This window comes from Chiloscyllium plagiosum, chromosome 9 (assembly GCF_004010195.1).
Source record: "Chiloscyllium plagiosum isolate BGI_BamShark_2017 chromosome 9, ASM401019v2, whole genome shotgun sequence".
Taxonomy (NCBI): Eukaryota; Metazoa; Chordata; class Chondrichthyes; order Orectolobiformes; family Hemiscylliidae; genus Chiloscyllium; species Chiloscyllium plagiosum.
In genome coordinates this window covers 30,571,505-30,599,051 of record NC_057718.1, presented here as the reverse complement: position 1 = coordinate 30,599,051, position 27,547 = coordinate 30,571,505, and the positions used below count along the sequence as shown (strand labels likewise).

The following is a 27,547-nucleotide window of genomic DNA, read 5'->3' as shown; positions in this document are numbered from 1 at the left end:
ATGATACAAAAGCAAGTCAACTCAGAGGATCTCTCAATACTGTACAGCGTGACCTCAACTGATGTAGATGACAGTCTTTGTGACCCAGCAGTCAGAGGCGATTGAACACTTCTTTCCCCCTCTCCCTCCTTCCTTTATTCACTCCTGAATGAAGGGGTGGGGGGAGGGTTTGGAGCAGGGATGGTGGGCAATAGAAGTGAATTAAGAAAACCTACCATGAGCCCAGCCAAGCATGTCATTCCACCTCCCAGCTCACAAACTGCAAGGCCTCTGCAGAGAAATAACATTTAGAGAAAAGGAAAATTACAGTACCCAACCAAAGTTAGGCAACACGATTTTGAAGGCATATACATTTCAGCAAATTCAACATCTACAGAAACACATCAACAAGCAGGAAGTTACAAAGATATGAAAGGCAGAAGTCTTGCTGCTTCACTGGATCACCACATGTAGCTTGCTTTTTAAAAATAATTATATAAAAAATAATTGTGTGGCATGCTAAGCAGTGGGGGTTCTCATTAGTGTTCACTGCAACACTAACACTGCTGTGCTGCAAATCTGAAAAGGTTCCTTTTTTTTTCAAGAGAGGCTCTGTGTCTTGATTATGCCTCCTGTGATGGCACAGTGAATCAGTGAGGAAAAGCTAAACAAAAGAGAGACAGAAGGAGTTTGAATCTTTCCTTCAGCCAAATATTTGTTCAATTCAGTAACTACTGTAATAAAAATAAAGCAAAGACAAGTAGCTTCAGTGATTCAGTGCATTTAAAGAGAAACCTTAACACATCTTTAGAAGTTTCAAAAATTACAACCAATATATTTTCATTTGCATTAATGTCATTAACACTTTTTCCTCAGCTTTGAATGGTCATTGTCTGGAAAACTGGTCCAGAGGACTAATGGATACTAATGGTACAAGTGAAATGGAGTACGCAACTTTAGTCACTGTAGTAAGAGTAAATACCTGATGCCAATTAAAATATATTGCATCTTTGAATTCAGTAACTAATCTCAATTTAAGTCTTGGATAACATCATTAGACATCACTGCCAAAACAGATATATAAAAAACTAACTGTACCCTTCTCTTGTTTTCTCCTCTTCACCCATACAGACATCCATTAATGGTGTGTTATTGCTCCAAAATTTGAATCAGCCTTCAGTACCTCATCCAAGCTGCCATTGTGTGTCTAATCCTTGACCCTTAGTGCTGCCAAGCTATTCTATCCTATAAGACATCACAACTGATCCTGCTTTTGTCCTTACTAGTTGTATTCACTCCAGCAGATGTCTTTAGACACTAATCAGTAATGGAAGCTCCACCATTTTGCTATCTTCTTTTGCCCAGAGGCACTAATTGCCCGTGGAAGTCATCAAATGTAGCATCTTATGGGGATAAAAGTGAGACTTTCCTAGTCTGCATAATTCAGTTCTGCACTGGAAGGTGGAATATGCACTTATCAACTGGGCCCTTGGAGCAGCCATAATAATTTTTAAAGTCAGAGTACAGATAATGAGAAAATACTAAAACAGCCAATAAAGAGGGAACAAGTAAAGCCACTAAAGTCAACTATATCTAAGACATTTAAAAAGCCTTATTATTTTGTTTCATGCAAAGATAGCTGCAAATGTGGGGAAATGTATTGGGCTGTTAAAAGGATTGTGCCAAATCATAACAGCCACACTTTTTAATTCGATCACAGGATATGGGCATTGCCCTTGAGAAGATACTGGTGAGTTCTCTTTTTGAACTGCTGCCTGATGTTGAAGTTCATGCTGCCTGATGATGAAGTCAATACCTGGCATTGATTTGCTTCCTTAGAACAATTTAAAAACTGATGCCTTTATCTTACCCCAACACTTAAGCTTTCATTACTTCATTTTTAAGAAAAGCCAAAAAGATCTGTGTTTCCATAATTGTTTGACAGTCTCTCTTCTCATTTGATTATTTAAACTGCTACCTTCTAATTGGAATTGGTTCAAATGTGAAAGAGACAACAATGTCTAACTTGAGATTATTCAGCTGTCAAGTCAAAACCCAACTGCATTTAAAATGTATGAAGCTTTGTGCAATCTCAACTGTATAAGATCAGATCTGATAAGCTGACAACACGAGATCATCTGATGTAAATTTGCTTTCCAAAACAATGAAGCTAAAAGTAAGTAAATATGTTAATTAAAATATTATGATAAAGCAATAAACAAAATGAATGTTAAGGTTTGATTAGAAGACATTTTGATGGGTAATTTTACTGAATCTTTTTACACGTTACACAATAGGTGAATTCTGTCCTCGAGAGGTTATTCGAAGAAAATGAAGGTTCATCGGTTGTGGGTTCATTATATTTTCCAAAATAATGGAAACAAACAAAGTGAAGCCAAATGTCTTAAGTGAAAATCAAGAGTCTTTGGCATATATCCCTTATGAGGCGGCACATAAATAGAACAGGTATCTCCAGGCAATCCTGCAAATTCCAAAAGCGAAAGTTATGATTTATCTTAAACCAGCTTGGTTGATGTATAATTACAATCATTTCACATGAAATAAATGGAGAACCACCAAATTGGTAGAGAAATATTTTCACATACCTAAATATATCGTTATGTTTTATACAATAATAAGCCAAAACCTCCTCTGAAGGCCAGATGCCTAGAACAAAATAAGAGCAAATGTTATTAGGTACATGAAATTAACATGAAATAATTATCTTTGTTTAAAGGAAAAAAAATCACAATACCAGCAGTTTCCAAAGAATATTTCTAATCCCAACCAGCAATTAAATTGGCAAAACAATTCAAATTTTAAATTTAGATGAGAGGAAAAATTCTGATAGTAATTATATAAATTGCATCAGGAACAGGAAACAAAGAGAAAGCTTGTCTGCAAATATCACAAATTATTATCCGGGCAGGTGTTTAATGTAAAACCCTACTTGTGTGATAAAACAGCCTACTACCAGAGATTCACTCATTCAATGTGGTACCTGCACCTAACAAAATGTGGAATGAAAGGATCTAAAAGCCCAACACAACTATTTCTTACCAAATCAAAGTACAGTACTAATAATATCAAAACAATATAAATAATCAATTAAACATTCAGCAGTAAATCACCTGATCCACTAATCATAAATTGTCTATGATCAGTTGAATCATACAACACTAATAAAAATGCTATCTTTGTGTTTCCCTTCAGAAGCAATAAACAATTTTAAAGTTTTGATATGGAAACCAGTCCAAACACAACAAAACAAACTGTAACATTTCTTTAATAATTTATGTAATTTTATGTCTGTCACTAATATAGTGGAACAAACTTTGATAATCAACAAAAATAATCCAAGATTTAGTCTAATTGCATACTTTACAATTCAACAGAATTTGGAAATATTTACCTAATATAGAAATGTACTACCAAAACAAAATGTCACAATCAAGTTTGTCCTTGGGTTTCCATCAGGGTAAGTCAAGATCTTTTTCTAAAAAAAAATATTTATTATTTAACCACTCAATGTTATAAACTCTATGCTCAATTGTAATCACGTGCAGATCACAATTGCTCCAAAAGGTTAAAAACCATTAAAAATATCTCCACAATTTTGGAGATTGGACTTGGTCACACTGAAGTTGCAGAAGACTGCAAGTTGGTTATTCAACAGCATCTTCACTAACATAGATTTGCACATTTTACTGCAACATCAACAACTTCTTCAATTTACTTGACGGGTATTTGACGCTGAACTATAACATAAAATGGTTTTCCATTATTTTGGCTTTGGAGTTTATAAAATAAGATCATTCATGGAGACTCCCACCTTTGAGACAGGAGACGAGGGGTTTCGGTCCTACCCAAGGATCTCAGCAAAAAATCTGGGATTAAGACTTCATTCTGAAGACAACACTCTCAAACATAACTGACAGAGTGCTGCATTGTCAGGTGTTGTGGCCTGTCAGACAGAACTTTAAACGAATGTCACATCTGTCTTGTTAAATGGATGTAAAACCCCATGGTTCCTCACCAATACTAATCCCTCAACCAAAACCAAATAAACAGATAATCTAGTCATAGTTATATTGTTCATTGTAGAATTTGCAGTGTAGTGTGGGATTTTAAAACAAACAGAATGTCATAATTTTCCAAATCAGATCAAGTAAATAATCTAATCTTGATGGTTTTCTTCTCCATGAAACTGACCACAGTTTCTGAAAGTTTCCATAGCAGTGCATTGGCTTAATCAAAGATTGTATCTGTTATGCAGTAACACATTAAGATTTGAATCTGAGAGCAGCAGACCATAGTCTTAGTTAACAAAAGATATACGCCAAACAGTAGTATATTTATTTTGCGTTTGTTCCCCCTCAGTGGTCAAGATGCTGACCAAGGGGCAGATCTTCCACAACTTATTCAAGGGGCCATTCTTGAGTGTATAGGCACTACAACAGGTTAGTTATCCTTGGGGAACATCAAAGCTGAGCTGTACTTAATATGCATCTGATATTTACGATCTTGGCATAGATCAGAAACTGAACTGGGATCTTCTGAGCTTACTTGGGTGTACAGCATATTCAGTTTACAAACTGATCAATTCCTATTGAAATATTTTGAAAGCAACAACATTGTACCCAAAGACAGCATTAAGAATTGATTAGTTGAGACTCTATTTGAGATGAAGGCACTCGAGGGAAGTGCAACCCAAGTCGCGGAAAATGCACACAGTAAGCATTGTTTTTAAGAAAGTAAGGAATTCTTTCCTACTGCATCTTACATATCCGCAGGATGCACTTTATAATCAATTAAATATTTCTGAAGTATAGTCACTCCAATAGGTAGGAAACACAATTACCACTGAATAAATAAATTACAGTAAACATCCACATGCAACAGTAATGTTTTGATGATGACGTTGGAGGGGTAAATGTTGTCTTGGACACTGGGGAGGGTTCTGCTGTGTGCCCTTCTTCAAATAGCACTATGGGATCTGAAAGTTTTCCGAGCGTGCAAATGGATGATTAATTTATCATTTTATCCAAAACAACAAGATATTTATTATGTAATTATAGTTTCTCTGCCCACTCTTGCATTGTTTCCTCTGGTGTCTTGCAAGCAACAATCTTCAGCTCCCTCTTACTTCTAATTTACACACTGCCCCTCAGTAACATCATCCAAACACATATCAGGTTCTGCTGGTCTGACAATACTCAGCTCCAGCTTGCTCCACTACCATGCTCAATCCTTCCACAATCATTAACCTGCTTGATAGGCATCCAACATCTGACTTGAAGAAATTCCTTCCTCCAAGATATTGATAGACTAATGTGATTGTTTTCAGGTTCCAGCAAAATCAATTCATTCGCAGTGACTACAATCACCTCCCTATAACTGGACTCACAACCATTGTATGGTATTTAACTTGGAGATTAACTTCTGGCCACATACGTGCCCCGTTACACAGACTACACACTTTCACCTTCATAACATTATCTGACTTAACCCCCACCTCAGCTCACTTGAAATTTTATCAATGCTGTTCTTACCTTCAGACTTGACTACATCAATGCACTCCATACCGAGAGCTCATTCTAACCTGTACAGATTCCCATTCACCAATCACAATCTGTGCATGCTCATTTCCACCACTGCAGCAAGTCTCGATTTAAAAATTCTCATCCTGTTTTAAAACATCCAAAATTTTTCACATCACTACTTCTGTAAACTCTGCCAGCATGACAAGCCTTCTGATTTCTTTGATTTTTCAGTTGTCTATCTGAATATCACCTTACGTACCTCTACCAGATTTAATTTGAAAACATTTGTGAAGATCCTTTGGACATTTTGCTAAGTTAGACACATGGTCTTAATAATATTGTTACTATAACAAAGTTGTTGCTACTGGATTAAAACAATGCATTTTTAAATGTTTATTATTTTCTATGTTGAGGCCATGAACTTCAGTTTTATTTCTTTGGTTATGGAGAAAGCTCAAAAGATGGTTTTGTCTGTTGCATTGCTATACTCATGCAAGTAAATGCCACTCTGTATAAAACACACATTATTTGTAACTGGCATCAATGCCCAGACAGGTGATAAATTACATTCGGAGTTCACATGTGGGATATGTTAAACAAGTCTGACTAAATAGTTCTCTGAAAAGTCAATTTTTAGGAAAAAAAAGCTTATTTGTTAAATGCAGTCACCATTTTAATACTAGCTTGTCATTGTGACCCATCTAAACTTAGCTTTTTAGATGATTTGCACACTAAGAAGTCAGATAATTCGTAAGCTTCCTCTATTTCAGATCCAATAATGGATAAAGAAGCATCTCCACATGATCAACTTGCAATCTACACAAGCATACTGGTACTCTAGGATTAAGGACAAGATTTGCATAGAGTTAAAGTAAAACAAAACCAGCTTTTACAATGCACTGTTTTCAAGTAACATCATTCTGAAAATTACATCTTCATTCTCTCCCTAACCAAAACGTCTTAACCAATACATCCATTTCTATTTTTAAAACAAAGCTTAATTTTTCTGTGACAATGACAAAATGTGATTGATGGAAATATAAAATAAAATTGAATGGTGAAATATATGGTAAACTGATCAAAGGGCATTCAGAACATTCAGAACTCAGGAAGTACACCCAAAACATAAGCTCCACTTCATTACTTATGGCAATACTGCAACTAAACTGGGAATTATTAATTTTAACTCTTGTGATGAAACCCCATGAACATTCCCCTGTCAAAACAGTCTGTGGGCTGTTTTGAGGGATCCAAAGTGTGATAAGATAGTAATTCCACTGCTCAGCCCATTGGTCCAATTGACCAAGATCCCCTTGTAACTTTAGATAATCTTCTTCACTGTCAACTCTACCATCAATTTTGGTGTCATCTGAAAACTTACCAATCATACTTCCTAAATTCTCATCCAAATTGTTTATATGAATTACAAACAAAAGTGGACCAAGCACCGATCCCTGGGGGAAACTACTGGTCACAGGCCTCCAGTCAGAAAAACAACCCTCCACCACCACCCTCTGTCTCCTACCATTAAGTCAATTTTGTATTCAATTGGCAAGCTCATCCTGAATCCCACCTGATCTAAATTTACTAATTAGTCTACCACATTGTACCTTGTCAAAGCTTCACTAAAGTCTATGTAGACAACATATACTGCTCTGCTCCCATCAATTTTTTTGGTTACTGAATAAAACTCAATCAAGTTTGTGAGACATAATTGTCAACGCACAAAGCCAAACTGACTATCCCTAACCATCCTTGCCTCTCCAAATGCATGTAAATCCTATCTCTCAGAATCCCCTCCAACAACTTACCACCACTGGTGTCAGACTCTCAGGTCTATAGTTCCCAGGCTTCGCCTTACAGCCTTGCATAAAGAAAAGCACATCAGCCGCCCTCTAGTCCTCCGGCACAAGTTAACATTCTGAGTCGAATACTTGCGTCTCCCCACTCCCTCCTGCCCACATTGCTGCTGCCTTTTTTCCCCTTGTTGACGTGCATTGCAAAGGATCAGTAAGTATATACAAGGCCATTTCCTAGATCCTGACATGGAACACAGCTATAAAGACTTTGTGGAGGAGCACTTTCGAGCAAATAATCATAATTTATTAGATCAGAATAGTTATGGAAAAGGATAGACTAATCTAAAAGTTAAAGTTCTAATTTGGAGTAAGGTATTAGAGAGGAACTTTCAAAAGTTGATTGGGGGATGCTATTTGCAGATAAGGATGGTTGGAAAGTGGAAGGCTTTTAACAATAAACTAATGAGAGTTCGAAGACAAAACGTCCCTGTTAGTGTGAAGGGCAAGGCTGGTAGGTGTAGAGATGCTGAATCATTAGAAAAATTGAGGATCTTGTCAAGAAAAAGGAGGCATATATCAGGTATTAACAGCTGGGATCAAGTGAATCCTTAGAAGGGTAGAAGGGCAGTAGAAGTATACTGAAGAGAGAAATTAGGAGGGAAAAAAGATAGCTTTGAAAAACAGAGTTAAGGAGAATCTGAAGAGATACTATAAGTACATTAAGGGTAACAGATTAACTAGACAGAGAATATGGCCCCTTAAAGATCAATGTGTTGGACGATAGGAGATGGGTGAAATACTAAACAAATATTTTGCATCCGTATTTACTGTGGCGAAGGACATGGAAGCTCGGGAACATGGGAAATAAATAATGGCATCTTGAAAAGACTTCATATTACAGAAGACATGGTGCTGGAGGTCTTAAAATGCATAAATGTTGATAAATCCCCAGAACCTGATCAGGTGCTTCCAAGAACAATGTGAGAAGCTAGGGAAGAGATTGCTCGGCCCTTTGTGAGACATTTGTATCATCAATAGCCATGGGTGAGGTCCTGGAAGATTGGATGTTGGCTAATGTGGTGCCATATTTAAGAAAGTCTGTGAGGAAAAGCCAGGGAACTATAGACTGGTGACCCTAATGTCAGTGGTGAGTACGTTATTGGAGGGGATTCTGAGGGACAGGATTTGCATGCATTTGAAAAGGCAAGGACTAATTAGGGATCGTCAACATGGCTTTGTGTGTAGGAAATCACGTCTCATTAACTTGTTGAATTTTTTGACAAGGTGACAAAGCAGTAGATGTTGTCTATATGGACTTCATAAGGTTCTGAATGGTAAACTATTAGTAAAGGTAGATTAAATGGGATCCAGGGGAGCTATCCAATTGGATACAAAATTGGCTCAAAGGTAGGAGACAGAATGTGTTTGTAGAGGACTGATTTTTGGACTGAAGACCTGTGACCAGTGGTATGCCACAAGAATCAGTGCTGGGTCCACTGTTTTTTGTCATTTATATTAATGATTTTGATGCAAATGTAGAAGGTATGGTTAGTAAGTTTGCAGATGACGCCGATAGATGATGTAGGACAAAGAAGATTATCTCAGACTACAATAGGACCTTGATCAGATGAGCAATAGGCGGAGGAGCAGCAGATAGAATTTAATTTAAATAAATGTGAGATGTTGTTTTTTGTTAAGGTAAACCAGAACATGACTTATACAGTTAATAGTAGAACCGTGGGGAGTGTTGCTGAACAAAGAGACCTAGGGTGAGGGTGCACAGTTCCTTGAAAGCAGAATTGCAGGTAAATAGGATGGTGAAGAAGGCTTTTGGCATGCTTGCCTTTATTGGCCAGAACGTTGAATACAAGAGTTGGAGTGTCATGATGCAGCTGGACAGTACACTGGTGAGGCCACTTCTAGAATACTGCATACAATTCTGGTTGCCCTTCTATAGGAAGGATATTGTTAAACTTGAGAAGGTACAGAAAATATTTAAAAGGATATTGCTGGGACCGGAGAGTTTGGGTTATATGGAGAAGCTGAATAAGCTGGGCTTTTTTCTCTGGAGTGTCAGAGGCTGAGGGGTGACCTTATAGAGGTTTATAAAATCATGAGGGGCATTGATATGGTGAATAGCCAAGGTCTTTTTCATAGATTGGGGGAGACTAAAACCAGAGGGCATAAGTTTAAGGTGAGAGGGAAAAGATTTAAAAAGGACCTGTGAGATAACTTTTTCACACAGAGGATGATGTGTGTATGGAACAGCAATTTCTGTTTTTTGTCTAAGAGCCTTTGTAAGTGGGCTGCCAGGAGGAATGGTGAGGATGGATACAATGACAACATTTAAAAGGCATCTGGATGAGAACATGAATAAGAATTTAGTGGGATATGGGCCAAATGCTTGCTAACGGGACTAGGTCGAACTGGGATGTCTGGTTGGTATGGACAAGTTGGACTGAAGAGTCTGCTTCTATGCTGTATGACTCTCTGACTGTATGACCTCACATCCTCTAACACACTCCTCATGCCCCACAACTACCTCCAAAAAGGTCCTCACACCATCCTTATCAGCCAAAGACCTACCCAACTCAATGGCTTCTTATAGCTCATAGAACATAGAACATAGAAGAATACAACGCAGTACAGGCCCTTCGGCCCTCGATGTTGCGCCGATCCAAGCCCACCTAACCTACACTAGCCCACTATCCTCCATATGCCTATCCAATGCCCGCTTAAATGCCCATAATGAGGGAGAGTCCACCACTGCTACTGGCAGGGCATTCCATGAACTCACGACTCACTGAGTAAAGAACCTACCCCTAACATCTGTCCTATACCGACCACCGCTTAATTTAAAGCTATGCCCCCTTGTTGGATGATTACTTTGCAGCAGTTATGGCCGCACCAGAGTTTTATACAACTGCAACATGACCTCAGTACTCCGGAACTCAATTCCTCTACCAATAAAAGCCAGTACGCCATATGCCTTCTTCACCGCACTATTTACCTGGGTGGCAACTTTCAAAGATTTGTGTACATGGACACCAAGATCCCTCTGCTCATCCACACTACCAAGTATCCGACCGTTAGCCCAGTACCCCATCTTTTTATTACTCTTACCAAAGTGAATCACCTCACACTTAGCTACATGAACTCCAATTGCTCACAATTGCTTGTCTAATGCCAACAGATGTCAATGCATCAACCAACCTTTACTTTTATGCTCAACATGTCAGCATTAGCTCGAGACTGATCTCAGGTAACATGGGGTCTATCTATTTATTTCAACTGCTAAAATAGTTTTTAAAAACTTCCATTCGTGAAAGCTGATCCAAAATGTTTAAAACTGCTCAAGTACTTATGTCACATTAAAACAAATTTGGATTAATAATGCCACATCAAAGACAGCTAATTATTTAGGTACCCTTTGGAGCTGTCAAGCAAACAATAACCCTTTGGGCCCCCTATATAAATAATTATTGGCTGTTTTCCATAAACTATTACTACTGATATTCTTCAGATTCATTTCAACAAATTGCAATTTTAGCTGACAGAACAGATTTATTTTACTTTTATTGACATAGGCAGCCTGCTCTGTTAAAAGGGCTGGGGATTTAAATAATTACATGTTATGTCAATTCTATATACCTTATGTACCCTTCAAGAACTCCCACACCTCTGGGTTAAGAACCCTGCTGCAAAGGGGGAGAAAGTGTCTGTTTAATGTCCATACTGAGTTTGGGTTTCCCTTGTGAAAGTCACAGCCCACCCTCTTTATCCGAGAGGCAAAAATGGGATCTGTGGAAATGGCAGTAGAACTTTTAAGCTCTGCGGAGTTGAAAAAGCTGGACCAAAATGTTTTAGATACATTTTTGTGGAGTATAAACTCCCAGCCTCAAGAATTGAAAAAATACAGAGTTACAGATCATTATTTCTTCTTGATGATTATCATTACCAATGCAGATATTTTTGTGCATTGATTAACATTAGTAAACAATATTAATCTACACAGCAAAACATCTGAAGGCTCTTGAATAAAAAAACCCAGAAATGGCTGCAGAAACTCAGCAGGTCTGGCAGTGTCTGTGCAGAGAAAGCAGAGTTAATGTTTCGAGTCTGGTGACCCTTTTTCAGAACTGATAGCAGCTGGGAAAAAATGGTATTTATGATTAAGTCGGCATGGGGGGTGGTGAATGGATAGGTAGAGACATAGCCCAGAGAGGGGGAGAGAGAGAAAGAGAGTGGTATGAAAGGGGTGGGCAGACAAGGGGATTATAGATAGTAAGCCAGAACAGTAGAAAAGCTGAGTAAATGATAATAAGGGCTAACAATACAAGAGGATGGGTAGACTGTGCTGAAAGTAGTCCACATTATGACAGGGCTGAAAATGTGTTGCTGGAAAAGCACAGCAGGTCAGGCACCATCCAAGGAGCAGGAGAATTGACGTTTCGGGCATGAGCCCTTCTTCAGGAATGAGGAAAGTGGCAAATTGAGTCAGGGTAGCCTAGGACATTTACCACCATTGAGTGGCTGGCCAACATGCACTGTGTAGAATAGAGATGAAGAATACGGACTTAACTGAGATACTGGAGGACTGCCAACACAGTAACAAGAGTTAGCGCTTAGAAGAGGACAGAAAAATTCCAGAAAAGGAGTAGGTTCAACGACAAAAATGGCACAAAAACAGAGTTGAGGATATGTATAATGATTACGGAGTTCAAATCTAAAACCAATGAAACCAACAATTGTGTCGTCAATTAGTACTGTAATATTGTGACAGCTCCCAAAGTTGCACATATTCTTCATACCAGTCACATAACTACCTCATAATAAATATCAAATTATAGTTTCCAACATTAACAAAATACTTATCCAAAATGTACACTTTGACATTTGTGGCTTTGGTACAAACAACAGCTACAAAAATGAATTTTGCATTTTTATTTTAAAAATTCAAGTTTAATCTACAAACAGCCTGTGCCTGATATTGTGAGCAGTAGGGCACTTGGATAATATTGTATTGTCTTGCTCTCCAGGCTTTACCAGATTTTTTTTTTACTTCAGTGTTTATCCAGGATTGTGATAGCTCAGTTATCTGCCTCCAAATGCCGGATTGAGAGAATCTCATCAACCAGAGACCAGCTGCATGATGGGCAGTTAATAGATATATCAGACCTCAGGATATATGCTAAGCTGAAGAGATGATTGGTCGGTTGATTTTACTGATTGATTAGCATAGGCTGAATGGGTTTCTTCTTGACAACCCAAGATTACGTTCAGCTAAGCTCAAATTGCTTACTCTCTTCCTAGTGAGTTTTCAAATAACAGCCCTGTCACCTGGGTTCTCTGGAGACTTTTATAGAGCAGAGAGAAAAAAAATCAAGGCAAAGATGGAAATCCGGGTAACAACAATCAGCAAAGGTTTGAGAATAATAATATTATAAAAAACACACAGCAGTGACCTTTCTAACAATCCTCTGCGCAAAGCCATTATTCAGCATTTCTAAACCCCCTGCCTGTGCAAACATGGATTAGGTTGTCATCTAACTTTGGCTAAGTGGTTCATTAAGGAGGTTAAAAACTGCATTAACAAACAAGGCTGGCCCCCTCAGATTTTTTCTCTCTCTCTATCAGCTAAGCGGCAGGGGATCAACTGCAGCTCAATCCCTCAGCTAAACAGCCCACATACAACCCAGTGAGCAGGCCAAGAATGAGACTGCTCATTGCTGCTTGTTTTTGCAAACAAAAGTACACTAGATGCACAATGTATGCAGCATATGCTCACTGTAAAGAGGAACTGGATTCTTTTATGGAAATAAGGTTAAATCCAGCCTTTGGAAACTAACTACCTTATTGCTTGTACAATGCTGTTTAATATGATCCGGCCTGAAGCCCTTGGAGGATGAAAGCACTGATATCCAAGGGCAGCAGATTTAAAAAAATAAAAAAGATTTCTGAATTTGATTTAAGAGTTAACATGACACTGGAGGCAGATCCCAGGAGCTTTTTTTTACATAAATTCACTCTGAAATTTAAGATCTTAAAGCTTTAGTAGGGGTCAGCAGTGGCACATTGAGTTATCATTTCAGGACACTCAGGGCAAGACAGAGACTTTATTTTCAGGTGGCAAGATTAGAACTGCGATTTTCCCTCCCCTCTTGCGTTCTGCTTTCACATCTTGATGCCTTTTAAATGTCACTTATTTTACATGAAGCTCTTTGCAGAGACATGAGTCAACAGCAATCACAACCATTATCCCCCACAGCGAGCCCTGGTCCTAATGCATTATGACACCTTAGCTGGCCAGCCACTGATTTACCTTTCCACTTCTCAGGGAATTAAGTGGCATCATGTGAAATGGTTGTGATATGAACAGCATGTGCATAACTGGTATTAAATTTACCTCTTGGCCTAAGTGAATTTTAGTCACCACAGACTTAATCAAAGTGAAAGCCACAGACAGGGACTGCATTTGACAAGAACTGCTCCACTCCCGAATTGCAGTGATTTTGTATGTGTGTGTTTTTTTATCTCATGTGCAAGCCGGCATAAGTTTGAAGTAAAGAGATAATCCGGAGCGGGTGTCGCTATGAAATAACATCCTTACATGAAGAGGCTTTTAGCTGTCTGCTGCTACGCCTATCAGAGAGAGTGTGACAATCTCATTTTGCTGAGCACCCATGAAAAGAGGAAATAATAACCAGAACTGTAATGGCTATTACTGACCCCACACCATCCATTATCCGCTGAACAGTTGGAAACTGTTTTACATGCATTATGGAAAATTAAAGGACTATTAAAAAACAATTACAGTTCATTTAAATTAATTGCAACACAGGGATCAATTGAAAAACAAATTGCCAATAAATCAAAGCTGTAAACATTTGTTTCATCAATGAATAAGACATACATTTCTTATTTCTTTTGGGATGAGAAACTAACACCTACTAAAGTATGAAAAATCTGAGAATTTATAATAATTCGGTAAAGCTTTTTATGATATTTATTAAATAAACATGATACAAGTAATTCCAGCATTTTAAAAATTATATTTCATCGAGTTTATTCTGATTTTGAGATAGCTTTATTGGTTAGAATATTAACACTGTGATAAAAGGTTCCAATATCTACATTGAGACCATATTGGAGTACCAAGTATAACCTCCTTATCTAAGGAAAGACATATATGTATTGGAAGCAGTTTAGAATTGTTTCCTAGACTAATAACTAGAACAGGTAGGTTGTTTTAAGAGGAGATCAGAGAGGTAAAGCTTGTGCCTGCTTGGAAGAGTAAGAGTTGCCTTAATTGACACTTGTTCGATCCAGAAGGATCTTGACAGGATGGATGTGGAAAGGACGATTGTTTGTGGAAAAATCTAGAATAAGGAGTTACTGTTTAAAAGTATGGGGTCACCCATTTAAGACAGAGATAAGAACGTTTTTAATCTCAGTGAGTTGAGAGCCTTTGGAGTGCTTTTACCTAAAAGGCAATAGAAGCAAAGTCCCTGAATATACTTAAGACAGAAGTTGGTGGACTCTTAGATAAGCAAGGGATCAAATGTTATTGTGGGTAGGTAGGAATATAGAGTAATGATCGTATTGAATGACAGAGCAAGCTCAAGGGGCTGAGTGGCCTAAATATGCTTCTTAATTGCATGTTTGTATGTACTGGAAATTTCTTTAATAATGCAGAAGTTATACACTCAAGTTAAATTGAGAAAAAAAAACATTTGGTACAACTACCTGACATTTGGCTTCAACTTCTTTTCTGTCTACTTCAAAGCGCCATGGGATGGTTCTGAGAATAGCAAGCTCTCCTCGTCTATATTGCTTGTTGTGTAGCTGATGGTACATTGCTTCATAGGATGACCCGTGACGGCCATTAATAGAGTGTAGCAGTGGCTTTCAAGGGATTCATAGTGTCTGACTGCCTGTCCCTCTTTTGCAGCTATGTCCGTGCTCATGCCCCCATTGAGGGGACTAAAGACATGATGCCATAAGGTGCCTCTCTTTCTCCTGTATTCAAAGGCGATCAAAGGATATTCAGGAAAATCTTAAAGGAAAAAGAGATAGGGAAAAGGAGGGAATTCCTGTGAATTGTACAGCAATTCAAGCATATGAAGTTCACTGATGGCTAATGTACATTAATTATAATGATTGTCTTGTTATAACATATAAGCTGCTACATTATTTATGGTTGGTTATGGGATTATATAGATTAGGTATGATTTGAAGGTTGACAGGTGATATTTAGGATTCAAACTGAACTAAATAATACAGGCCATGGCATTTGTTTCAGCTTCTCCAGAACAGCACAACTAGATGGCATTAGATCCTCATCTGAATGGGAGCATATTCAAAGCACTGGCTGGGATATTCAGATGGCCAGATGGTCATGGGAGAATTGCCCAGTAAATTGAAGACTCTGATGGCCAATTCCCCTGAGTCTGGAATCCTTCAAAAGAGAACATTAAAGCCAGAGAATTCAGAGGCTTCCATTTTCAGTTTCCAGTTACTCAGGTAAAGTTAAGCAATTAAAAACCTTGGCTGAATCTTACTTTTTATTGGCTAAATATCAGTTGCATTGAGTTTTTTGAAGGACTTCTTGCCATTAGGTCCAGTGAAATTTCTCATCACATCTTCCCAAACCCACCTTATTGCCTACTTATCCTGTCCCACTGATATCCTTCTCATCTGGTTTTCGTGCATTTCACCCTGCATAGTAATCCCTCTTAATTGGTTAATTGCCACTGCCTAGTGAGAAACTAGCCCCATGACAGCCATTAATAGAGTCTAGCAGTCGCCTTCAAGGGGTTCATAGTGTCTGACTGCCTGCCCCTCTTCCGCAGTTAAGTCAACACTCAAGCATCCATTGAGAAAGAGCAAATGGTGTCTACTCGCATGTCAGAGGCCTTTAGAGACTGGAGGGCACTACAGGGGTTACGATGCATCATCACCCTGGAAAACGTTTTTGGTTAATAAGATTCCTTCAATTTTCATAGGTTCCTGTTAACCATTTGGTTGCGTTTTTGTTACATACCCAACTCGGAGTTACCTAACTATTTGAGAATTTGTTGTTTTAAAAAAGAAACTTGCCTTTACCTGAGAAGATGCATAAATGATGAAGCAAGTTGTTCCTGACATCAAAATAGGCCTTGCCTGATTTCACCATGATTCAGCCAGCAATCCTGCAACTACTCACATCAATTGGCCCCTTTAAGATTCCACCCTTAGTCAAAGTCCTGGAGTCCTGGACACACTGGGCACACCCTGAAAACCTCCTACATGCATTGGACTCCTGACAGTCTCCACTCTACCTCCACTCCCCAAACCCTAATCTAACATGATTCCATCTGCCCCCAGAAGTGACTGCCTTTCTGTAACCCTCACCACTGACCCCATTGCCAACCTGAAACCTTTATCATTGCAGGACCCCACTTCCACCCCTTCCGTGATACTCCCAACATTTCCTTCTCCCACCATTGCACCTAATGTCTCTCCCCTGATTTAGGCTGAGCACTCCATCACTTTCCTGACAGTTTGTGTACCAAGCACCCCATCCACCTGCAACCCTGGGTATCATCTAGAAGATGCATTGCAGAAATTCTCCAAGGTTCCTTTGACAGCATCTTCCAAACCCACAATCATGACATCATGAGGGACAAGGCAAGCAGATAAATGGAATACCACCACCTGCACGTTTCCCTCCAAGCCACTCACCATCCTGACTCAGAAATAGATCACTTATCCTTCACTGTCATCAGGTCAAACGCCTGGAACTCCCTCCCTAATTGTAGATGTACCTCAACTGAATGAATTGCAGCACTACGTCCTCACCCCATAAGCAATAAAAAAATCCTCTTCACCTTGCCACCACCCACTAAAAATGAGACATCTATGAGCTATGAAAGAAAATTATGGAAGTGAAGGTAAACACAGAGAAAGGCACTGACACAAAAGGCAACAGATGAGGAGGACAAACAAGAAAAGTTAAAATATGAGAAGCACAAGTGAAGAAGAAGCAGTGACATATAGATGAGAGATAGGGAAGAGAAATATTTCTCTCTTACAAAGTACGCAAGTCCACAGGAGATCCACTAATGCATAAAATATTTGTATTCAGCAGAAAGCAGGATCACTGTGAACAAACAAAAATGCACTGTTTGATAGGATCTGGGCAGAAATGAAAATGAAGTGTTTGGTTTGTCTATTTTTCCATTTTGAGCCCTGTGTAATTGAATCGGAATTGTGCTTCTTTTCTGCAGTAACTGTTGGCACAATCACATGACCTCGGCTTCACAGAGCAACTTTTCTTTCCATTAGACTGATTGTGTTACCAATGCTTTAGAGCTTTCACTACTATTCACAACCTGATGTCTTGTTTATTCAGACACCAATTCTGCATTTTTTACCTGTGACACAGTTGTCATTCCTATTTCCTTGGTTTCCACCCAGTTTGAAATGATTTTCTTTCTCCTTTTTTTGTTAGCATTGTCTGAGCTGGTAATAGTTTCCCTGCTGGAGACCCCATCTGTCTTTAATGATGTTTTCTTTCTTTAAAATTATGTCAAGGAGTATGGGAGAGAACAGCTCATTATTAAATGAGGACAGATGAGTGTTAAAATTTCACGGACGATATAAATAACACTCTTGTGAACCAGTTACTGTTTAGAAAAACATTGGAAATGTTTGCAGTGACAGTAATGTATATCATTGGGAACAGTAGAATGGGATGCAACAAATATGAATAATTATTAGCCTTGCTGTATACACTTACTGTTTCTCAGATTCCTATAGGATCTATTGCCACTTTTACCTGCTTATAAAAGTTGACTAGTTTTAAAGCCTGAAAAGCAGTAGTTCCTTTGTCTTCATTTGCAACCAATTTTCTGCCAGCCTTCAAATGAAGGTACTGTCCTTCATTTGGTCTGATAAATTGGGATGAATGCTATGAAGAGGATTTGATTGTGTTTACAGTGGGATTAATGTTAATCCTTAACATTTCTCCTCACCCCTACTTGCAAAACAAGCCAATAACAGTGCATGAGAGACATTAAGGCTGTAAGAAATAGGAATAGAATTAGGCCATTCAGTCCTTCAAGCCTGCTCCACCATTCAATGGAACCACGGCTGATCCAACATTCCTCATGCCCAATTTTCCGCCTTTTCCCGACTGACAAAATTGACTGAGTCCATTCACTACCATGAGATTGCATTGTTTCTTTTTGATGGCATTATTTCTTTTTGATGGCATTATATGTTAACCAATTTTCAAAAACTGGTCAAAATTTCCATCACAATTAGGTGATACCTAATCTAGTTAAACATTTTATTTATGAATTAACTTTCATGGTTCAATGACATAATCAGTGTCACAAGTATTTCAAGCCTCTTAGTGTCTGCCCAATGACAACTGTTTCAGAAAATCCAAACAGGATGCTGGAGATTGGTCAGATGAGGCCAAGGCAAATAAAATTATAATTTTTTTGAGAGAATTCATCTAAAAAGAGCAGGGTATCCCTGCAGGATGTAGAAGGAAACATTTGGCATCCTAATCCAAGTATCTTTTTGGAATATTCCAAACATATATGTATGCTCATAAATTGAAGAATAAATGGCTTTGTCATGTTGAAAAGGTCTGACAGAGTCCAAAGTGCCAGGCACATGACAGTGAAAGATTCTATTATTCTGGCTGAGATCAGATTTTAATTTTATATTTGTTCACGGGATGTTTGTGTCACTATCTAGCTAGAAATTATTGTCTTTCCTTAATTTCCCTGGAGAAGATGTCAGTGAGCTACCTTCCTCAACTGCTGCAGTTCTAGGCGTGAAGGGACACCCAGAGTGCTGTTCCGAAGGTTGTTCCAGGATTATGATTCACTGACAATGAAGGAACAACGATATAGTTCCATGTCAGAATAGTCTATGAATTGGAGGGGACCTTTTTTAAATTTATTCAGGAAATTTGGGTTTCACTGGCTGGTCCAGTATTTGCTACCCATCCTTAATTGCTCTAGAGAATGTGGTGATGAGCTGCCCTCATAAACAAAAAAAAGGAGTCTTTTTGATGGGCAGGGTTTCTGTTTGCTTGGGGAAAAGTCCAAAGCCACATATCAGTATCAGTTGAGAGCACAGAGTCACATAACATTCATCTGTAGGGGGACTGGAAAGTAAGTAACTTCATCACGCAGAGGGTGGTGCGTGTATGGAACGAGTTACCAAAGGAAATGGTGGAGGTGGCTACAATTACAACACTTAAAAGGCATCTGGATGGGTTTATGAATAGGAAGGATTTCGAAGGATATGGGTCAAATCCCAATTTGGTCAGGTTGGGATATCTGGTCAGCACAGACAAGTTGGATAGAAGGGTCTGTTTTCCTGCTGTATGACTCTATGACCCTATAAATTAACCATATAGATTTAATTGCACCAACCAAAGTCATGACTGAGGAAGTAAGTTAGAATGGTTTAGAATCAAGATGTGATCCCACATCAGTGTATGCCATAAAACAGTAGTGAAGCTATTATATTACTGATAATACGAGTTTCAGCACATTGCCAGCAGCAATATGACTGGCCATGGGAGGGCGGCAACTGATGTTGCGTGCAGACACAGGAGATTTGATAACAGCATTGAAAATTTTTGTTTTCATTTGTATTCATTTGAAAGGATAGATTTTTGAAGACAAATTCACTGACTTTGACTACTTGTTAGAGATCTTTCAACTATTTGCACTCCAGTCTTTGAATCTCAACAGTGTGAAAGCTGGACATTCAGCCCATCAGGTACACACAGACTCTTCAAAAACATCCCATTCAGACCCACCCCCTCCCCTCTAACCCTGCATTTCTCATGGCTAACCCACGTTGCCCATACATTCCCTGGACCAAGGGGCAATTTTCCATGCCCAATCCAGCTAACCTGCATATCTTTGGACTGTGGGAGGAAACTGCAGCACCCAGAAAAAACCCACACAGACATGGGGAGAATGTGCAAACGCCACACGGTCAGTTGTCTGAGGGTGGAACTGAACCCGGGTCCCTGGTGCTGTCTGACAGCAGTGCTAGCTACTAAGCCACTGTGCTGCCTGTTGAGGCTGGACCCACTGTTTCCTCAGCATTTATCTGGTGGACCATCTAGCCTCTTGCAAGAACATAAGATGTGACAGCGTATGTACGCCATTGAGCCCATCGAGTCTGCTCCACCATTCAATGAGATAATGACTGATCTGATAATACTCAACTTCACTTTCCTGCCTTTTCCCCAAAACACTTGATATCCTTACCTATTAAAAATCTGTCTCAGTATTGATATACTTAATGACATATCCCTGACAGCCCTCTGCGATGAAGAATTTCCCAGGTCCACTACCTTCTGAGAAGAAATTCCTCCTGTTCTATTTTAAGTGTACAACCCCTTACTCTACGATTATGCCCTTTGGTCCGAGACTCTCCTAGAAAAGGAAGCAATCTTTCCGCAACTACTCTTTCAAGTCCCTTAAGGTCACCTCTCATTCTTATAAATTCCAATGAATACAGGCCCAACCTACTCAATCTCTCATGAGACAGTACCTCCATGCCTTGTCTGCACTGCCTTGAATGCAAATACATCTTTTATCAGATAAGAGGCCCAAACTTGTCTCAGTATTCCAGCTGTGGTCTGTCGAATGCCTTGCATTATTTTAGCAAAACCTCCCTATTTTTATACTCCATTCTCTTTAAAATAAAGGCCAGCTTCCATTTGCTTTCCCTATCACCTGTTGAATTTTGATGTTGCCATTTGTGATTCATGCATGAAGAATCCAAAATCCCTTTGTTCTGTGGTTTTCTGCAGTCTTTCTCCATTTACATAATCTTTAACTCCTCTATTCTTCCTGCCAAAGTGCACAGCCTCACATTTTCATCACATTTTAACCATTGTTTTGGCTATTTATGTCCCTCTGCAGAGTCCATGTGTTATCTTCACCGCTTGCCTTCCCACTTATTTTTGTGTCACCTGCAAACTTGGTTATAATACATTCACTTTCTTTATCCAGGTTATTTACATATATTGTAAATAACTGTGGACCCAGCTCTGATCCTTGTGGCACACCACGAGGTACAACTGCCATCCTGAAAACTCTCCTGATCTCAATTCTCAGTCTTCTATTAGTTAGCCAATCCTCTGTCTAGGAGAAAATGAGGACTACGGATGCAGCAGAGGAGCAGCAGAGTTGACGTTTCGAGCATAAGCTCTTCATAGAAATGTCGACTCTCCTGCTCCTTGGATGCTGCCTGACCAGCTGTTCTTTTCCAGCACCACACTTTTTGATTCTGATCTCTTATCTATGCAAACACACCATCTTCAACAGTATAGGCTCTTACCTTATTAAGGACTACACATTAGTCAACTTATCAAAAGCTTTTTGAAAATCCAAATATTTCATCTCCACTACTTCCCCTTTATCTATCCTGATTATTTCCTCAAAGAATTTGAGTAAATTTGCCAGGCACGATTTTCCCCTCATGAAGCCACGCTGATTCATCTTGATCATATTATGTATTTCTAATTGCTCTGGTATTAGATTACTTAAAATAGACTCGAACGTTTTCCCAATATCAGACATTAAGCTAATTGAGTTCAGTTTCTGTTCTCTCTTACTTTTCAAATAAAGGTGTTATATTGGCAGTTTTCCAATCCTCTGGAACTTCTCTAAGGATTTTTGGAAGATTATTTCCACTACAATAGCAACTTCCTTTAATATCCGAGGATACCTCCTATCAGGTACAGGGGAATTATTGGTCTTTAGTCCTATTTGTTTCCATAACACATTTTCTCTAGTGATAGTTGTTGTATTTATTTCCTCTCCTCTTTTTACCCCTTGATTATTTAGCAATTTTGGAATGGGTCTTCTACTCTGAAGACTCATATAAAATGTTTATTCAACTCCTCTGCCATTTTCTCATTCCCCATTAGTATTCTGCCCAGTCTCATCCTCGAAAGGGCTGATATTCACTTTGACTTCTCTCTTCCTTTTATATATTTAAATAAGCTCTTGCTTATTTGAAAGTTTACTTTCAATGTTTATGTTCTCCCTCTTTATTACTTATTCAGTTGTTTATTGATTTTTAAAATTTTCCTAATTCTAACTTGGGACCAAACTTGCCAATTTGTATACTTTTTCAAATTGATGCTGTCCTTGGCTTTCTGGTTAACCGTGGTTGGCTTAACCTTTTCCTAGAATCTTTTTCTTGGGGTATTCTTTACTCATTTATTAAACTTGCCTTATACAAGACAGCCTGATCCCTGGTTAGACTTGCAATATATTGTTCCAGGAAGCTGTCCCAAATACACTATGAATTCTTCTTGTGGCTTCCTCTGTGAATTTAATTTTCCCAATCTACATGAAAACCAAAGTCACTCATGATTAAGGTACTGCCTTTATTCTCATTATCTGCTGATTTATTCTCTGTCCCACCAAATTTTCTTCTCCTTACTATTTCATACCGCTACCCTTTTGGATTCTATTTCTTCCAATCCAGGATCATTTCTTACTATCATACTTATTCCATCCTGTAACAACCATACTCCACCATCCTTTCCTGCTTATCTGTCATTTTGAAAGTCACATACCCTGGAATATATAATTCCAAGTTTTGATTTCCTTATCACCATGTGACAATTTCAGCCTACTGAGCATCTCCTGGATGTTCTAGATTTACACTATATTTTGTGAAAATTACTCATTTCATTCCTTAATAGCCCAACTCCAAATTTTAAGATGAAGTCTTCCTGTGTTCGGATTCCTCCACACCTTCCAGTCTGTCAACATTACAAAAATATTCTGATTTATCTGTCTCAAATCCTAAATATTTGATGTCTCATTTCAGCATATGGATTCCATCTGTTACAGGTGTGTACACTTAACGTCTGATTATGTCCCTTTGCAACTTGCTCCTCCCATGAAAACAACTGTGTCACTTAGCGTCAGCTAAATATTTGGATTGAGAACTCTCCATTCCTTCATCAGTTAAGCACACATTAAAAAGATGTGGTCACTTGCACACATTCCCAAGTAACAGAATTTGTAGCAAATAGTGAGTTTGATAGCCTGATGACTTGATTGTGTGGTTAGGCCAAGTGACAACATTCACTGTGACCTTAGTGATGACTATCCACAAACATCGACTGATTTCTGTGGGGTAGACATTCCCAATCCTAACATTATGTTGATTTCAGCATTAGCTTAAGAGGACCTCCAGAAACCAACAGCGACATCGTTCAGCAGGCTAAGCCACACCATTCTCCAGGATAATTAGAAGGTGGAAATAAATGCTGTCCTATTGACACACACTTCCCATGAGGAAATAAGGAACATATTATCAGAGCCAGTCAGTTAAAAAAAAAGTGACTATCATTTTCTTTTTAATCATTTAATAAAGAGAATATTAAATATTAAGATTCATAAATAGGATTAAGATGGTTGCAAAAATATCAAACCTTTACTATTTTGTAAATAGAATCAAAGTCATAGAGATATACAGCACAGAAACAGACCCTTTGGTCCAACTCCTCCATGCCAACCAGATATCCTACATTAATCTAGTCCCATTTGCCAGCATTTGGCCCTCATCCCTGTAAACCCGTTCTATTCATAGATCTATCCAGATGCCTTTTAAATGCTGTAATTGTACCAGCCTTTCCCATTTCCTCTGGCAGCTCATTCCATACATGCACCACCCTTTGTGTGAAAAAGTTGCCCCTTAGGTCCCTTTAAATTTTTCCCCTCTCGCCCTAAACCTATGCCCTCTAGTTGTGGACTCCCTCACCCCAAGGAAAAGACCTTGTCTATTTATCCTATCCATGCCCCGCATGATTGTGTAAACCTCTATAATGTCACCCCTCATCCTCCAAAACTCTAGGGAAAATAACCCCAGTCTACTCAGCCTATCTCTATAGCTCAAATCCTCCAACCTGGTGACATCCTTGTAAATCTTTTCTGAACTCTTTCATCCTTCCTATAGCAGGGAAACTAGAATTGCATGCAATATTCCAATACCGGTGTAACAAATGTCCTGTACAGCCGCAACATGACCTCCCAACTCCTATACTCAATGCACTGTCCACTACAGGTAAACATAAATGAGAAATATGACATGGTATGAAACTTAGCATGTTATTCGTTGATGGGCTGTAGGCATCGCTGTTTAGGCCTGCATTTACTGCCTCTTCTAATTGCCTAGTAAATAGTTAACAATCAACCATTTCACTGTGGGTCTGGATTCACATGACGTGGTTATAAATCATTCCACAAAGCAAAACGTTCCTGAGAGGCTGTATAAATATGGAAGTACAAGTTAATTCAGTTGATAGCAGAACATTTCCAAACATGGGTACTTTGTCAGTGCAAAAATCCTGGGCTTTGTGCCTCATCAGCTGTTATAGTTGGTTGCACCCTCACTTCGGAATTGAATGATTTAGGTTTGAGCCTCACCCCAGCCTTAGCCACAAATTTCTAAACTGTTACAGCAGTGCAACACCGATAAAATGCTGCACTATTCGAGATGCCACCTGCTAGAGTAACACTAAATGAAGGCCTCAACCCCATGGCATTATTTATTTCTCAATTTACATCACATATAATTATCATTGTACATTTGCTGTTCATGTGAACTTGTACACAAAAATTGGTTGCTTTTTGTTTCCTGATTTACAATAATGATTACAACTTAAAAGGACTTTGTTCTCTATAAAGCACTTGGGAACACACTATTGTCATGAAAAGTGCTGTGTAAATGCTTTCCTAAAAACACTCCATCTTTATTTCCCATGCAACTACCAACCCCTGTCATCAGGTCATCTCCAATTGCATGTATTTTCATTTTGACAAAAAAGTTTGTGTGGATACTAATCAATGCCTTCTCAAATTTCACATAATTGATATCCCCAATGGCACTCTTTATCCACCATGATAGCGGTCACCCGAAAAAAATTACAAGATTAACTAGGCATTAATCAATCTTTACTCATGCATGCAGACTTAGTTTGATTAACTATCTAATAGTACTCATGGCTATTTTTCAGGGAATAACTGATAAACTATATTTTTAACAGTCTAATAGGATAAGGGGTGATGGGTAGGATCTGAACACAAAAGCTTGGAGATGTTAGCTATTAGCATAACTGTACCACGACCATTGGATAGCAAAGAAAGAATAATGTTGGTAACAAGACATGTCAGTAAACTATCAATTTGTGCAAATTTTCGAACAAGGTCGCAAATTTGCAAAAAGGAGCGATCTCCGCCATTAATGGTAAAAACAGAAGGTGAGTTGCTTATAATTCTAGAGTAGCACACCTGCAGGAGGAAACCTAATCAAAAGGCCAGCTGCACTTCAGTTTCTGAGAGTCAAGTTTTGTGTTATCAATAGTTTTAGCCCAGTAACATAACCACTATGCTACTATATAGTTGATATTGGAGAGCAGGCATTACCCACTTCGGAGGAAATTGATGTGGATATCTATGTATCAGACAGGAGTCAATAAAGTAGCTAATGGAAACTAGATGTACCTCTGTTCTTCAGCTTTTAACATTCATTTTAAACAGAAGTTACTTTTCCCAGAGCAGTGTGATGAGTACTGATTGATAGAAATGGCTGAAGGCAGAATGAAGGCATATTCAAGTCCCCACCTCCCATGTAAGTGAGGGAGGAAGTGCTCAGTGAAGGTTGAACATTTACCCAAAGGAACAGGAAAAGAATAATCAGAGAAAAGCCAACACAACATGGTCAAATGTGGCATTAAAGTTTCTTAGTCTGCTAAACACATATTGCTGCTTTTTCCAATTAAATTCAAACGCTAACTCACCTAACTGGGTATTGTGGTCAGGTTCTTCTATTTGATTTCTTTACCAAATTGCTTTCGGCTCCAAGTACTTTGCTCAAATTGCTTTCTTCACGACTATGGTTGATAGTGTTTCAACAAGGTACCTGATTATTGGGAGGGTGTACCAGAACATATCCTCACCCAACATCAGCAATATGCTCAATTTCAACAGACGTTCATGACAGCAATCAAGATTGGTAGCTCAGATCAATTCCACCTGTCACAAGATGACAAAACGTGGGGTGATCATCACTACCCAACGTAGACTGGCAAATTTCTGCTCTACATACATTTGGCCATGTGTTCTCCAATTGTGCCAGAAAACGTCCTCAACATTATAACTTGAATTGAAAATATTGAGGATCTTATAAAATGCCCATTTCTCATTCAGCCCAACTGGTATTTTAACCTAAATACATTGCAATTACCACATAAAAATCCACTAATCAACAAATGAACGTACAAAAAGACAAATGTATTTTCAACAGGCAAATTTATGTGGCTGCTCTAATGGTAGTTCTTGCAGCCTTAGGTCTGTCAGGATAATGGTCTAATCATTCATCACTCATCAAGGAATAATTAACTCTGTAGGTTAGTTTATTTAAAACAGTTAAACACATTAGGGCCATGATTGGTCCTAATCTTACTCTAGTCATTCTTATATTCCTGACATACCTATAGAAAGTTTTTGGGATTTCCTTGATCCTACCTGTCAAAGACTTCTCATGTCCCCTCCTGGCTCTTCTTAGTTCTCTCTTTAGGTCTTTCCTGGCTAACTTGTAACTCTCAAGTGCCCTAACTGAGCCTTCATGTCTCATCTTTACATAGTTAAAAATCACACAACACCAGGTTATAGTCCAACAGGTTTAATTGGAAGCACACTCGCTTTCGGAGTGCCGCTCCTTCATCAGGTGATAGTGGAGGACACAATTCTAAGGCACAGAATTTATAGCAAAAATTTACAGTGTGATGCAACTGAAATTATACATTGAAAAATACCTTGATTGTCTGTTGAGTCTTTCATCTGTTCGAATACCATGATAGTTTCACTTCTTTCATGAGTAAATCACAAAACCTTTTTTTTTGAAAAAGTTGCATTCTCAGGTTAGCTGTAACAATGGGCGTTAGCTAGACAATATGTCAACATATTGAGTAGGTTCTTTACTCAGAATAGAACACCCTGTCTGCAACAGCAGTAGATTTGCCAACTTTAAGGACATTCAAATGGTCATTGGATAAACATGGAATAGTGTAGGTTAGATGGGCTTCACATTGATTTCACAGGTCAGCACAACACTGAGGGCCGAAGGGCCTGTACTGCGCTGTAATGTTCTATGTTCTAAGTTATGAAGCAGATA

At 38.7% G+C, this 27,547-nt stretch overlaps 1 protein-coding gene across 3 annotated transcripts in view; it reads right to left on the bottom strand.

Annotated features, from left to right (window-relative positions):
* camkmt (calmodulin-lysine N-methyltransferase) overlaps positions 1 to 27,547 on the bottom strand; it is a 379,453-nt gene that overhangs the window by 102,584 nt on the left and 249,322 nt on the right. For all 3 annotated transcript variants that reach the window (XM_043695646.1, XM_043695648.1, XM_043695647.1), the window contains exons 4-5: positions 2,586 to 2,646; positions 216 to 270 (exon numbers count right to left, since the gene is read on the bottom strand). In XM_043695646.1, the coding sequence (XP_043551581.1) occupies positions 216 to 270; positions 2,586 to 2,646 (116 nt within the window). The remainder of the gene's footprint in view (positions 1 to 215; positions 271 to 2,585; positions 2,647 to 27,547) is intronic.